This window comes from Meleagris gallopavo, chromosome 14, assembly GCF_905368555.1.
Source record: "Meleagris gallopavo chromosome 14, MGAL_WU_HG_1.1, whole genome shotgun sequence".
Lineage (NCBI taxonomy): Eukaryota > Metazoa > Chordata > Aves > Galliformes > Phasianidae > Meleagris > Meleagris gallopavo.
The window spans coordinates 5,908,720-5,924,290 of NC_139417.1; the positions used below are offsets into that span (position 1 = coordinate 5,908,720).

At 40.3% G+C, this 15,571-nt stretch overlaps 1 protein-coding gene and 1 long non-coding RNA gene across 7 annotated transcripts in view; one reads left to right on the forward strand and one right to left on the reverse strand.

Annotated features, from left to right (window-relative positions):
- LOC146543403 (uncharacterized) lies at positions 1–14,027 on the forward strand. Its single transcript, XR_014886347.1, has 2 exons — positions 1–1,435; positions 7,672–14,027. It is a non-coding gene; the product is annotated as an uncharacterized LOC146543403 (long non-coding RNA).
- PTPDC1 (protein tyrosine phosphatase domain containing 1) overlaps positions 9,783–15,571 on the reverse strand; it is an 18,340-nt gene continuing 12,551 nt past the window's right edge. For all 6 annotated transcript variants that reach the window (XM_085235725.1, XM_010718460.4, XM_085235727.1 and 3 more), the window contains 7 exons: positions 15,457–15,537; positions 15,193–15,311; positions 14,226–14,363; positions 12,449–13,656; positions 11,507–11,692; positions 11,017–11,127; positions 9,783–10,349 (listed from right to left, as the gene is read on the reverse strand). In XM_085235725.1, the coding sequence (XP_085091851.1) occupies positions 10,233–10,349; positions 11,017–11,127; positions 11,507–11,692; positions 12,449–13,656; positions 14,226–14,363; positions 15,193–15,311; positions 15,457–15,537 (1,960 nt within the window). In that variant the 3' untranslated portion in view covers positions 9,783–10,232. The remainder of the gene's footprint in view (positions 10,350–11,016; positions 11,128–11,506; positions 11,693–12,448; positions 13,657–14,225; positions 14,364–15,192; positions 15,312–15,456; positions 15,538–15,571) is intronic.

Sequence of the window (15,571 nt, forward strand, 5' to 3'; positions counted from 1 at the left end):
CCGCCATTTATTGGAGGCGGCATCGGGGTACTCCTAAAATGGCGCCCCCCGGCGGTGCGGCAGGGGCTGGCGGTGCGGGTGGGGCAGCGGCGTGTCCTGTCCTGGAGGCCCGCGGATGCCTCAGCCTCATCCCTCGAGTCTCTTTCCGTGTGCCCAGGGCCGGCCGAGGCCTTCTCGGCAGCGCACGTGCTGCTGCTGGCAGGGGTGGGGCCGGGCCTGGTGTCGGCTGCGTGCTGAGCTCCAGGAGGGCAGGCAGCGGCTGGAGCGCTTTTCATTGCTGCCCCGCCGCTTACAGGCACTGCATCCCAGCTGCATCCAGCCGTGCTTGTTTCATCGCCTCTGCGGTTCGGCTGGTTGGCGCAAGATACTTAAGTTGAGAACTGACACCAGTGGTTGTGAAGAAGTCTGGAGCTTTGAGATAAGCCGATGTGAATCAGGATTATCTCAGCTAGCCCACGTTTTCAAGCAGTGCATGCCAGGCCAACCGGGCTGTCACCTCTGTAACTGTGTTGTTCCAAACATTTTCTTCTCCTGTGTTCCTAATGAGTTTCAGCATGGTTTGGGGTATGCAGCACCTGTAGGGCACGGCTTCTTCCAGAGGAGGTGGTCCTGCAGTTTGTGTCTTCAGTGCTGTTTTTGTGGGTTGGTAAAAGCTCCCAGAGCTAAATGCTGAGTTTAAGATCAGCCTTCAAATGCAAAACTTCTTTCCCGTGTCTCTTGATATTGACCAATAGGATACGTTTTATCTGACTGATTGTTCAGGCTGGGAAAGAGTAGGCTTAGGGAGACCTTGCTGCTCTCTGCAACTGTGTGGTTGCGGCAAGGTGGGGGTTGGCTGCTTCTTCCAGGTACCAGCAACAGGATGGGAGGGAATGGCCTCAAGCTGTGCTGTGTGTTAGACAGAACTTCTCAGAAAGAGTGGTAAAGCTTTGGAATGAGCTGCCTGGGGAGGTGGTGGAGTCACTGTCCTTGGAGGTGCTCACGAAGATGTAGGTGTGGCACTGAAGTACACAGTGGGCATGGTGGGGATGGGCTGACAGTTGCACTAGATGATCTTAGTGGTCTTTTCCAATCTCAACGACTCTATGATAGCATACCATTAAAAGTGCATGCATAAAGAAGCCTTCAATCTCTGCAATCTTTGCTTTTCTATTCTTTTGAGAAATGTTATAAATCACAAAGCTTTTGTGATTTCTTGACAATTGTAAGAGTTTAGAATGTATATGGTGAAGTCCTTATGCATGTGGTGTTCCATCATGCTTCACCAATAATTATTTTTATCACGAATGTGAGAAGGGACATGGGGCCTTGTTTTCAGTGACTAGAATGGCGAATGGTTGACTGGGAGCCAGCTGCTTGGTCTGCAGAACAAAGAAAGGAGAGATGCCTCCAAAGCCAAAAGTTAAACCCAAATGCGATTTTCATCCTTGTTCAGGTAAAACTCTGTCGCATAAATTTTGCCAGCTATTAAATTACATTTTAATTTTCACATTCAGGTGTAATTTGATTCATTCTCTGATGAGTACAGAAGCAGCAGCACTTGGTTGGGTGAGAAACTTCCCTTTGGTCTCGGCCAGGCATCTTTCATAGCTCCTGCGTTTCCACTGCCGGTCACAAGATGGGGTCAGAACACCCAGGAACGACGCTTGTTGCTCTCAAGCACGCAGCAGTGACGAGCTGTCTCAGCACTTACTGTGTCTAGGCTCTGAGATAGTTCTTCTTAACACACAGACAATTACTAGAAGTAGCCGTGATGGGATTTCATATGTAAATTCAAATACACATTTCTATTAATTTCTGGTGTCTATAGTGAGAATTGCTGGAGCGAGCTAAGGAGGTTGATTCCGGCTGTTGGATAAACGAGAAGAGACTCAGAAGCATTTTTCAAAAATGAAGCGTTCTACAGATGACACATTTATTTCCAGAGCAGGAAATACTGAGTGGGGATGTTCTCCCAGGCCTGCTGCATAGCCTGAGGCTTGCTGATTCATGAGTGGCCGTTGTTTGTTACACCCATAATTGGAAAGGCACATTGGTTTTGGCTTAGGAAAGAGAAACCAGTTGCTGAAGTGACAGTTTTTTCTTCAGAAAGTGAATTGTTCTATCACTTTCTGAGAAACATAAGATAGACTTAGACTCTATTAGGAATGCCAGTCTGTCCATTTTACTGGAATGCTCATTCCTGAAGAAGTCACTGAAGAAGTCACAGTGCAAACTGTTGCCATTCACAATAAGTCTCCCTCCAACCCTGATGGAGTAGCAGTATTAAACGCCAGCATGTCAGGCTGGCAGCAAAGTCTTGTGGCTTTTTTTTTTTTTTTTTTCAATTGGTTGGAAATGGAAATGCTGAGATACTAACAGGCTGACTCCTGTTCTTACCCCTGCCATCAAAATGGTTCCAAAGAATGTTTATCAATCAGGTGATAGGTGCTTTATATATAAAAATATAAATATATATATAAAAAATTACTACGGAATGATTTTCAATAGCTAGGTGGTTACTTTGAAACTGATTGGGAAACATTGAAAGGATGTGTCTTGAAATGTCATATTCTAGGAACAGTCTTTGATTTTGTGAAACAGCCCAAACAGTTCTGCTCATCTTACTCTTTTCAAGGCCAGATGGCAAACAGAGGGTTTAAAGCCTTTTCTCCAGCTAAAAGTGGACCCAGTCTAGGAGATGCTGACAGTAAACACTGTGGACAAATACAGTTGATATGAGTACAGAAGAAAGTAGATGTATAAACCAGTTGTTATGACAAGCCTGTCAAGTCAAGCTCCTTGGAGAAGCCCTGACCCTAGCTGATGATGCAGTGGATGCACTGCATTGGCTTCAGTGAGCTGCTGGAGCTGCACCCCTGGGGATTTCCTCATACCTCACCTGAGCTGTGCTTACACCAAATGTAAAATATCAGAAATGACAATGACATTACTCTGGTGGTTTGACTTGTTAAGCGTTGCTTAACATTGCAGGCAGCAAGGCATGGCAAGGTGTAACCTTGATCTCCTGAAGCTCAGTTTACCTTTTAAACACAGTATTCATTACAACTAAACAGCAGTGGAATAGCATCTCAGGACAGCTCTCTAACTGAGTAGCAAGAGATAAAAGTATGATAAAATTTGTGGTTGGTCGCAGAGTGTAACAATGACATGTAAGACAAAATGCCAGTTCGTATGACTTCGCAAATTATATAAAATTAGAAGACAGCTAGAATAGTAAAGGTGAAGAAGGTGTCAGTAGACATGATGGTGTTGGAGCATGGAGACTCTCAGGCTGGTGTATGTGGCACAGAGGCAGCAATGGAACTAGTGGAACTTGTTTTCTGTTTCTGGATTTTTCTAATACAGAAGTGGCAACTGGTTACTCTCACAGTTGGAGCAAGTCTCCTCAGTTATCACACCTGTATTCACATGGAGAGGTTTGGCGCTGAGTAGGCACACGCTAGCCCAGAGTTGAGCTGGGAAGCAAATCCTTCTGTGTATAGAATGTAATACTCAGGGTTCTGTGGGCTTCTTCTCAGATAGCACCAGTAATATTGTTGTGTCCTGTGTACATTGGGTTTTCAAAAAAGTAATTCTGATGCTTCTAGGAGAGCCAAGGGAAAGCCAGTCTGATAACTTTTAATTTTTCCATAACTAAAATGTGCGGAAGTTGAGCAGAAATGACTTTGAGAAACAGAAATGTTTTTGTTTTAGTTAGCTAAGGAATGCAGATAATTTATGTAAGGAAACAAAGAGGTAGATAGGCCCTGTACCTGTATTATAAAAGATGCATTCATGAGTGCGTTGCCAGCTGTTCTTTGCCACTGGACAAAGATTATTAGGCAGATTACAAAAACCATGGTGTTGTAGCCTAATTTTAAAACATATTTACATTACCTTGCAATTCTCTTACAGTATTTATTAGCTTACCTTAGTAGGTAGGCTTATAAGGAATTGTGTTTGTTGGTGGTTTAAAGATCATATGTAGGGCTTGGGATGTAAATTACACTTCTAATAGAGAGTAAAACCTGACATGCTTCAATGTTAGCACTTGCTTTAGTGCTGCAGTGTGGATGAGGCTGTGTTTTCAGAATCGTTGTATGTCTGTGGGCTTTGGCAGCGCCTCCTGGCAAGCAGTGCACAGAGACTCTCCTATGAATGCTTTCAAAGTACTGTTTAAATTAAATGTACTTTCATGGCTCTCGATGTGAAGCCTTTTCTTAGAGCATTTTTACTTTTTTTTTTCCCTGAGTTTTTTGTCCTCCTGTAGAAGTTATACAGAATGTACATGCTGTTCTAGGAGGGCTTCCATGTGATGGGAAGTCTGCTCACACGCTTCAGCTTTGTTTGACGCTTCTTGCACTTTTTCCAGTTTGGTAGAAAAGTCATTGTGTAACTTTGAGAGCATTTCAGCTGTTCAGTGCAGAATGCCCATCAACAAACTAACTCCAACCATGTCAATCATTACCAGAATGTCTGCAACACCAGCTGCTTGTTTTTTAAACAGCTTTTCCCTTTCCTGCGTGAAATCAATTGATATAAAGTTATGTGTTCAGTCATCAACATATCTTTCGGTAGTGTTCGGAATAGTTCCAAATGAAATATAAATAATTGTGTCTGCCAACATTGCCCCAAGCTGCTGGAGCTCAAGGAGTGTTTGGAGAATGCCTTCAGACATAGGGTTTGGTTTTTGGTGGTTCTGTGTGGAGCCAGGAGCTGGGCATGATGATCCTCGTGGTCCCTGCCAACTTGGGGTATTCTGTGATTCTTTGTTTTTCTCTCAAACTGTAGGCTACCTGTGTTTGACCCTAGGAACTATTCAAACTCAAGTACCTATGCATGAAGTTTTTTTTCTTATCAGGCCAGTGATTCCTTTGCTCCTCAAATAAGTGACCTTTAAATGAAGGGAAAAAAAGTAATATAATTTGAGGGTTACAGGAACAGGAACAATTTATTTTTCTGATAATTCAGTCTTATGTGGAAAAATGCATAATTTGTGTTTATTTACATTAATGAGTTTTGAACCATAGTGAAATAGTGCAGAAATATGTAGGCAGCCATTTCATTCAACCATGTATTTGTGACTTTGAGGCTCATGACCATCAGCCGCCCATACTTTGTGTCTGGGTATAAAGAGTTTATCCTAAATCAACAAGACTTGCATTGTTTATTTGGGAATACAGAACTTAGCAATGCAAGCAGATACGATTGTAATTTCTGTTAACAGGTAAAAATTGTATCGTTTTTTAGTTTTCATATTCAGAGGCAAGTCCTAAGAGCACTGTGAGAGTCCAGTTCTGAACATTTTACTCTCTGAAGTCACAGTTTACTTGCACACTAGACAGGGAACATAGACACTTTCAGTCCATTCATATTCAGGGAATATAAACATTTTCAGAACTTAACTTTTGTCTCCATAAGGACTGTGAGGAGGTTTTAAACCGATGCGTGTTAATGGCAGCAGAATTATCCCTAAGGAAGCCGTTCATGGGGGGAATTTGCACTTACAGAAGTTTCTAAGACGTGAATATTAAAATAACTGTTCCAGTTATTTTCTGTTCTCAGTGTGTCTTCTCCATGCATTGCATGCCAAGGTTGGGCAGGACCAGGACAGGAGGGGTGAACAGCACCAGGCATATGGGGCCCAACAGCATCTCTCTAAAGCCCTCCATGCTGGTCTCTGACTGCATCAGACAGCCCCTCTCTGCTGGCAGCCTGGCATTCTTGTACCAGCTCATATCTCTGTAGTAACAGCTCCATGGCAGCAGCTGCTCCCTCTGACAGCTTAATTGGGTCTTCTGCATCTCTGATCTCACCAGGCCCCTCTGCAAATTGCTGTATTACACCAGAATGTTCCCTTTTGTTCGAACACCTTGGGCTTGAGTTAGGTACTTCCTTGGGTGTTTAACGTTCAGATGTTGAAGTTGCTCAGCATCTGTAGCTTTGATTAGAAGAGTTTTACATCTCAATGCAAGACAAGTTGCTTAAGGTGGTAAATTATTTTATTACCTGCTTTTTTTCTTTTCTTTTAGAATCGTTTTTTGCTTTTGTTCAGTCATTTGAATTCACATTATCATTGCCTTGTGCTGAAAGCTTCTCCAGAAAGTCAGCCCACACCTTGCTAGCAATGTTTCTTACATTATCACTAACTGCTTTAAAATGTTTTTTAGGGAACAGGATCACTCATGACATTGAAAGTAAAAATGGCATCTGAGGAACATTCCAGTAACAAGCTTCTAGGGACCTACTGCCAGATACTGAAATATATGAAAGGTTTCTGTGTTCAGTGCAGCCAGCAGGCCTCAGCCCCGTAGTTAAGGAGAGCTACTTCTCCACGGTCCTCCTGATTCAAGACCCTTCCCAGAGAAAGTGAAAGGAATAAGTGTCTTCCAGCCACTGAAGACAAAATGCCTGCTTGAGTGTTCAGTCTGATTGCAGACCAATCAGGATTGCCTAGTCACCAGTAAATGTTGAAGACAATCTGTAATCCCCATTTCCCAACAGCAGCCTGTTGCTGCTCTCACCTTGAGTCCTCCTTTTCCCATAATCTGTGTCCTACAGCTCACATCAGGTGGTGCAGACTGGCAGCAGGTGCTCTCAAGTGTGCTCTGGAACAGATAGGATGTACAGGTGTAAAAATAGGCATGTGAGGGGAAGTATCAATGGAGGTGCGTGGAAACCTTGTGTGGGAAGTACAGTGTTATTTTCAACACTTGCAGCGCTCGGTGACAGTGCCAACACTGAATGCTTTCTTTTTTTGCTTTCTTTTTTTTTTTTTTTTTTTTGCTTTAAGTTCTTGTGGAGGATATTTTCTTTAAATTTTCTGTGCGCTAAATTAGTATCTTGACTAATTAAGTTTGTTTTCTGTTGGTAGAGCCCTTTCCTTGGTGTCAAGTGGGGCTACAATCAACCAGGATTCAAGGAAGGATTCTGTCTGGTTGGGCCGTGGGGACAGGACCCAGGCTCCATCCTCACTGGGGTTGTGGTGGTTATGCAGGCATTTTATGCTAACTGGCCTCAGCTTATTCTTTAGAGTAAATGTGTTAACGTGCCAAAAAGCTAGGTTACACTGATCAAAACGTGCCCTATCAAATTTTATTAATCTGCTACTCTGTCATATGTTGTAACTCCAAAACAAATCGACTGCACAGTCCTCTGTGGAAAATAGATGTGCAAAGTGGGCAGGGAGTGCCACTGTACCTCTTACACCATGCCACTGAAGTGAAGGGAATTCTTCATTTTAACCTCTACTGCTTATTTCTTTAGTGAAACTGTGCTGTGCACTGTGTTCCTGAAGGAGCTGCTCTCTGTCATTGTCCATTGCTTTTCTTCTGCTCTGCATTATGCTGCAGGAGAGCGAGAAGCTGGAACAGCAATAAATCTAAATTTACTCTTTCTTGATGGGCTTTTATTGATCTTTCAGCAACCCTAAAGCCAAAGAATGAAGTGAATATTGCACCCTGAAGACACTGGTGATCAGATAATTAAGATCACTTTCCCTTCTCAAAATGCTTTAAAAAGTAGCTAATGTGTGTGTGAATTGTTTACACTTCAAAATACATAGAATCCTATAGGAGAAGTCTTTATTAGCAGCTGTCCACAATTGATGTGCTGACAGATCCAGACCTAGAATAAATAGATTTTTATCCAAGAGCCACAGGAAAATCTCACCTTATTGTTTCTGTGCAGGTGGAGAGAGAAGAACTGAAGTGTTTGACTCAGAGCAGTGCTGCTCTCAGGAGACAACTGGAGCCAAGGAAAAGAAGCGGCAAGAGGTATTTGTTTACTACTTAAAGGTTTTCATCCGTGAGTCAAAATGAAGGGAAGATCCTACTATTTTTCAGACTATTGGTTGTTTTGACCAAGATGTAGTATAAATTTCACAAATATTTTTTTTTCTTTTAAATATTTCCATCTTATTAAAAAAAGTTACATCTCTGTATGGAAACCCATAAGTAAAAACAAGTGACTAAGTTTGCTGATGGATGGGGAGTGAGAAGAGGACAGGAGGCATTATTTGCATGTTTTTCTATTCAGGACTCCTCTGGCGACATTTTGATAGGTACTGTAACTTGCTACAAGCTAGGGGAGAGCTGGCTGGTGGACTTGAGGTGGGAGAAGATCAAGAAAAGTCCTGATGTTATGGAGATAGGCAGTGCTGCACCAGTGGAGGGGTTTCTCCTGTATGGCATTTGTTGGGGTTTGTGGATTCTGCACTTCTGACAAGACTCAGTAAGGCTCAGAAACTGTTTTATGCGGTCTCTTGCAGTAGCTATTGCAGAGGGGTACTTCATTGCTGCTGCTGATATTGAGGTAACCTCCTGGTCAGAAGATGGGGTCCTGTCCCATCCTGCCACTAGCTCATGACTGTTTTGCCGCAGTGTGTTTAGGTAACAGACTGTCAGCGTGCCCTGGCAGTGCTCCTGGTAAGCATGAAGAGAAACCTGCCCACACGTAGCCCACAGCTGCAAGGCTGTCACACAGATTTGAGTCAGGTTAAGAGCACGAGAAAATGATGTGGAAAATAAATACATCACTCAGGTAAGAAATGACTTAATAGGATGCTGCTGATGTCTGTGGGCTTGATTATTCATTTAGATGGGCTATTCTTGGTTTCTTTTTCCCATGATGGATTCAGTCAGGTGTGGTTCGTTTGTTGGCAATTGCAACCACATTTGTCATTGAAACAAACAAAAAAATTAGTACATAAAAAAAGCAGCCAGTTCTACAGCATCCATCTGCATGGACAACCTGTAGGTAATTTTTCAAGTGCAAACACCTGCCATTAACTCACAGCAGATTATTCTAGCTAGGTTTAATGACATGCAGTCCTTGTTAATTACCCCAATTTAAACAATTCCAAACTGGTCTCTTCACTATGTATCATACCAGGAATTGGTGTTGCCTATTTGGAACTGCTCAGCTTTCATAAGCAGAAGTAATTCCCTGGGAAACTATGACACCTGCAAATGTATCTTAGTATTCCGAAATCACACTGCTAAGTCATGCTGGCTAAAGCTAAGCTGCATACCATGTCCCATTCCTACAAAGCTGCTTTCATGCATGTGATTTAGTATCTAGTTACCTTCAAGCGTGCTAATTTCAGGATGGTTCTACCAAAGAACATGCTCTGAATTTGATATATAATCATCTAAAGGTTAAAGCATGTGTAATTTATACACATATGAAACTGGTCTACTTTTAACTCCAAATAGTCATTTGCAGTGCCAAATAAAAATATTTTTTAAATGACAAATTCTTGTCTAGCTACACATATATCAAAATGGGTGAACTGTTTATCCGGCATCCTGATAATCCAGCCTGAATCCTAAGGCTGTAATCAAAAACTGCAGATATGATGATATCCCAGTTGTTTTCTGTCTTATTAGATGAAAATAGCTCTATAAAGTGCATTAGAGATCATAAGATCTTCACTGATTATTTTTGAGTGTTATTTTATGACACTTATTTATGTAAGTTTTTGCTAAAACGTAAGTATGGCCAGAAGTCTGATATTTTTTTTCACTTAAAATCTATGAAAGTTTAATAAAAAATAATTTATTCAAAGCATTTAAGAAGAAAAAACTCCTTCTCCATTAAGGAAAAAATTAGAAGCCTTTTTTTTTTTTTTTTTTTTGACAGAAGTTGCTAAATTAAGACCTTTGTAACTTAAAGAATTTAACGTATTTCTCTAGAGGAGCACCTTTGTGGAATGCACTGGTGGCAATTATTTCATCTGCTGTTAACAGCAGACCTCAAGATCTGTTATTTCTCTTATTTTAAATTTTCTAAAAGGAGAGTTATTTCAGTCAGTATTTATTGTCCTCAAAGAAAAATCAAGTAACATTAATGTAAACATACTGAGTACATAAACATTAACTCAGTCCATTCAAACCTTTTGTACCATGGCACTGAACTTATGGCAACTGTGTAACTTGTACAAAGCATAGCTTGCCAATTACAGAGGTTTCTAAATAATAAATACAGCTCAAAACAAGTGAACATTTCATAAAATAAAACAGTACTAGAAATCAAAAAGCTGCAGTACAGTCAAACAGGAGCTGTTCCTTGGAACCATGTAGATAGAACAGTTCACAATGAAACTCCCTCTAAAAAAATAAAATGTTTTGTTAAGAATGGCTGCCACCTAACATTAGGTAAATCATGCAAAATAGCACAAATTACAGTAGCTGGAAAATGCAAAATAATTTGGTAGAGCCATCTAATCCTTCAGCATCACTGTGCAGAAATCAAGAGGGATTCTCTGTTCCTTCCTTCAGCTTTTTTCTTTTTTCTTCCAGTGTTTGCTTAAATACTTTTTTCAGGGTATTGTAAATGTATGGTCCATCTTCGGAATCAAAGCTTGTCTAATAAAAGGCAGAAATTGAAATTCAATTGTTAAACAGATGTCACATGGCAAAATGCAGAGATGAGCAACATTTAAAAAATCAGTTTTCAGGTTTATTAAAAAAACAAACAAACAAATACAAACATGGAGTGCTTTCATTACGGAGTACTTAATGGTAAATAGTTTTGCCTAAACATCAAAACAAACTAATGAAGAAATGTTATGATTATTTTAACAGCTGGCATGTCTGTAGATTTACAAGAGATTAGGAAGCAAAATGATGAACTTTCTTTTTAAATACTTCCACCTGCTGAACTACGATGTAATTTAGAAAGCAATTTAATCTGATGGGAAGAGTCCAAGTAATACAGTCCACTGAAGCCTCTGGTAAGCTACTGCCAGTGCCTTTTTATTCCCATCACTTAAAAATCATCTTTTCCCTCATATGAAGAAGTCCATGAATTGAAAGTGATCCAGAGACAGAAAAAGGAGACGAAAGGACTGGCTCCAGTGACAGAATGGGGTCTTGTTGAGAATATTCCCTATCTTTTATGTAGGATGGTAACCACAAATTCTGAATGGAGACAGGACAAGTACACCAAGTGTGAAGGGACTATTGTCACTTCTACTGCTCTGCTGATTCATGATTTAAACAAACAAATACGATGCCTTGGACAGTTACTTGCCTTAGTGAAAGCTTTAATAGCACGAACAAGTAAGGCCTCCTCCACATCAGCTGGTAGCGTTTGCAAGTTCACCACACAGTGTAAAATACAAAGGATAGTTTGACACTGTTCCTGGTGGATAAAAGGAACAGCAGCTCATTAGAAGAAATCTTTTCATGAAAAACAGTTAACTTTCAATTTTTATTTATTGCTGTTTAAATACCAGACTGTGCCTTCCTGTATTGAAACCTTCAGGTGTAGGAGGTAAGGAGGGAATTTTCACAAGCTTAAAGAGCTGTTCTATATAATTGTTACAGTCACAATGGAAGAAAATCTTCTCGTGTGTCTCAAAGTGCTCTGGAAATTTCTGGGTGATCAGGCATATCCCCATTCTGATTTTTAAAAGAGATTGAAGGTGCTTTTTGAATGTTTAATTTCCATGTTTAAAGGTCACAAATGAATAGAGTAACAAAACATGCTCAAACAATGCATTGACATATAAAACATCTACCTTTTTCAGTAAGTTAAGTGCATCTTGTGATTCTATGGAATTTTTTGCCAACATGTCAATATCATCTTTGGATATAATAGGCTCTTTCAGTTGCTCTATCCAGGACCACATCAAGCTACAGAGGATGAAAGGATCTCTCTCGGTAGAGATTTTATCCCAAGCTCCATCTCGAGAATTCAGTTCTTTCTTTTAAAAAAAAACAAAAAACAAAAAACAAAAAAAGGAGAGGAAAGGAAAGGAAGAAGAAACTAGAAATGCATAATCTATTTACTTTTGCTAATATTCCTATCAATTGCAACAGTACTAGGCTGCTTACATTCCAACATGAAAAGAAGATTTAATGGTTACAAAAAAAGAACTTTTTTTTTCCATGACATCAATGTTGATCAGCAGTAATGCAAATGATTCTTTAAAACAGAAGGATGATGTAAATAGTGCAGCTCAGAATCTCCCTGTTATCTCTCAGAATATATAACACAGCACTGGATTACTACTTCCTGCTGGGAGGATTTGGTTTTGAGAATAAGCAGTTGAAATAAGCAGTTAAGTTTCTACTGAATTACAGGCAGAATCCTCTGATTAGTTCAGAGGAAGCACTGATTAAAAACAACATAACTTTAACTTAAAATCTGTAGCACTTCTATGCTATCAGGAGCTAAGTTAAACCACAGATAACAGCACCAAATTTCATTAGTTAGTGAAATGGATGAACACAACCTGAAAAAATGTTCTAACCTCCTGTTGGGTACTGAAATTTGTAGGTTCTATTCACATATTATTGAACGATTTGACTCCTAACTGACAAATACAATTATTTTCTTAAACAGAGCATAAATCTGTGTCCCAGTGTGCCATTTCAAAGCACGTGGTGGCATTTTTGCCATTCTAACAATTAACCTCGGTGAAATATTCAGAATACGTAACACTGAAATTAAAAATTACCTGCCACATTTCTACCTTCTGCTTCACTTCATCCTCTTCCAGAAATTCATTTATATTTGCAAGTGCTTTTGCTGCCAAAACTCTTCGAGCTTCCAAACTTAATTCTGACTGCAGAACAATGTGTGGAATTGCCTCTGACGGATCTCTGCTACCTTGGCTTTCACATCCAATGGAAAAGTTCACTTTAGAAGAAGAAGAAGAATCAGAGTCCTCAGAGACGTAGACTCGTCTGCTGTACATACGAGTCTCACGTTCTTTTCTATGGCCAACCTCATTGGTGAAATTATGCCTTGGTGTTCCAGACTCCCTGGTATAGTGGAGAGATGCTAGACCTGAAGAAAAAGTTCTGCTGCGTTGTACTTCTTTGGTAGAGTTCCTTCTGTGATAAAGTGAAGATCCGTCTTTTTGCCCATCCAAATTAAACTTAGTCTGACTCCAAATTGTACACGTATTACGCACTAATGCTTCTTTGTTTAAATCCAGCTGTGGCTTTTGTTCATCTGTGGCAGAACTCTCCTCACCACTGTTCTGCTTAAGTTTGTTGCACAGTAATATCTGAGCAGGTACCGTCCATGCCGTTTCTCCTTGCTCTAAGAGGAACTCAGTTCTCCTTAAGTCTGAGTCACTGTAGCTTAGACGCCTCCTCCCGTGAGACAGAGGCTGAAGGCATTCGACGTTCCTCCTTTTGCAAAGAGGATCACATTCATGTGCAAGGGAGAATAGAGAATCCTGCGTGTCACAAGTGGCCGAGTGGGTGTGCGAGGAGTCCGACGTGTCACTGTCCTGCCTGGCGAGGTCTCCATCCAGCTGTGTCGACACCAGCTGGGAGACAGTCTTTTCAATTTCAGCTGAGAGATCTGCTATGTCTAAGAGTTCTGCCTCTACCACTTGTCTGTTTTCAGCCAAGTCTAGCAGCAGCTTGCACACTAGATGAATGAGTTTTGGCACGTGTTTGAGGTGCCTGCTCTCGTAACCATGGAGCAGGTGTCTCTGGCGGGTCAGGTACTGGGACAGCGTCACCCTGTGTGCCTTGGGCTCACAGCAAGCAAATACATTTCTGAGAGGAATCAAAAACTGAGTGAATTCTCTGATGCACAGTAACTGCCCTCTAGTCTGAATAGAATTAGGCCTTTTTGCTCTGACAAAAAGAATGGCTTGATCAGCAGTCATTCTTGTTGCAAAAACTAAGTAGCAAGCTACTAGAACACCTGGAACACAGAAACATAAGCATTGGTTCAAGAATTTTCAAACTAAAACAATTATTCAGAAGAACTATGGGATGAAAATGAATATAGGTGAAGATACAAGCTTTGTGCCCACTATTATATGATGCTGTGGGGTTAGTTGCTTTTGTTGGACCACAAGACAGTAAATCCATTCTCACTACACTTTCAGTGAGAGCAGTGGAGGCTTCTACGGGAAGAACTTATGCAAATGGGTCTTTAGAAAGCGAGGAGTAAATGAAATTTTAGGTGACTTTTTTTGCCACCAAAAGGAAACTGTCCCATTGAATGCAACAGGGAATTACTGCTCTCAAATTAAAAAAAAAAAAATCTAACCTTGCAAGTTGCTGTTTTTACACACTAAAACTGATCTCTTCCAGCTACTAACAGATCATTTTCACAGATTTGTTTAATATTTTAATTACTTTAGAGATCTTGTAAAGATATATAAAGACTTTAGAGAACTTGCAGTGAATTTAAATTATTAATAATTTATGAACAGAGAATGTTTTGCATCTTCAGAAAGGCAGTTCTGGTGCAGCAGAACAACATACCTGTCCGTCCAAGTCCCGCATGACAGTGAACAGCCACTCTGCCTTCCTGCAGCGCAAAAGCCATGACTTTTACCATATCAAGTATAGTAGTAAGAGATGCCACTCCATAATCCTTCCATCCAAAATTATAAAAATAAACTAAAACAAAAAGAGAATGAGTTATTTGCTTTAGTGAAAGTAAAGTTTTCGGTACTGTATGCAGAGGAGTGATGACTAATAATAAATTATATTAAGAAAATTGTATAAAGATTCTTGGGGGAATCTGACTACATACTGTTTACAAGAGATTGTTTTCCTATTTCAGAGTACTCTTCCTATTGCAATTTGATAAATGCATGAAGCTAGCACTGGACTGTCAAACTCAAGTTCAGCTGGAATGCAAAAAATTTAACAAAACTGAATGATTCATACAAAAATTACTGAGCTATCTAGAAGTAAAGCATCATTTTTCCCTTTTAGAAATTAAAGCACTACTTCAGTCAAAAGCTTTTTCTTATACAGAGGCGCATTTACGCATGTCATCACATGGAAACACAAAAAATACTGTCATTACAAATGGCTTCTAATGAAATGTCCTAGAATTTGAAACACCATTAACGTATTAGATATTTGGGAACTGAGAAGAAAAAAATTAACCAGCTGTTGTCCCTTCTTTCTTCTAAGCACTAGGTATAGAGTTGTGGATAATTCACCATGGATTATATTTGCCAAGCTTTATAATAGAATCATAGAATGGCCCAGGTTGAAAAGGACCTCAATGATCATCTAGTTTCAACCCCTCTGCCATGGGCAGGTTTGCCAACCACCAGACCAGGCTGCCCAGAGCCACATCCAGCCTGGCTTTGATGCTTACACCCTAACTTGTGCAACATTTCTTACATAGTTATTTAAGACATGCAAATTCAAGTAAAAATATCTGGAGCTGAAATGAATAATGAATGAGGCCCAGCAGCAGGAGTGCACGTACTGCCAGCCTCCATGAACGCCTCAGGAAGGTAGGTGAAGCCACTTTCTTGCTCCAGAGGATTCCCACAGCTCGCGTGCTCTCCAGGACGCTGCAGGTTAATTATGGTTTTTATGCCACATCTAAGGAAGGAAGAGATGAAATACGTGTTTATGCCTAGTGGAGAATAAGGACCTTTACCAACAATCCAAATATAGGTTGAAAGAGAAAACAGACTGGGAATTCTATTAGTAATATGTACAATAAATAATGGGTAAATTTTCTTACCTTTCAAACTGTTCAATGATGTTGTACTTTTCAATTAATTCTGTTGAGGGTCGAGCCATAGCCAGTATGTTATCTGTTATCCTGAGGAATTAAAAAAATAATGATATTTACTATT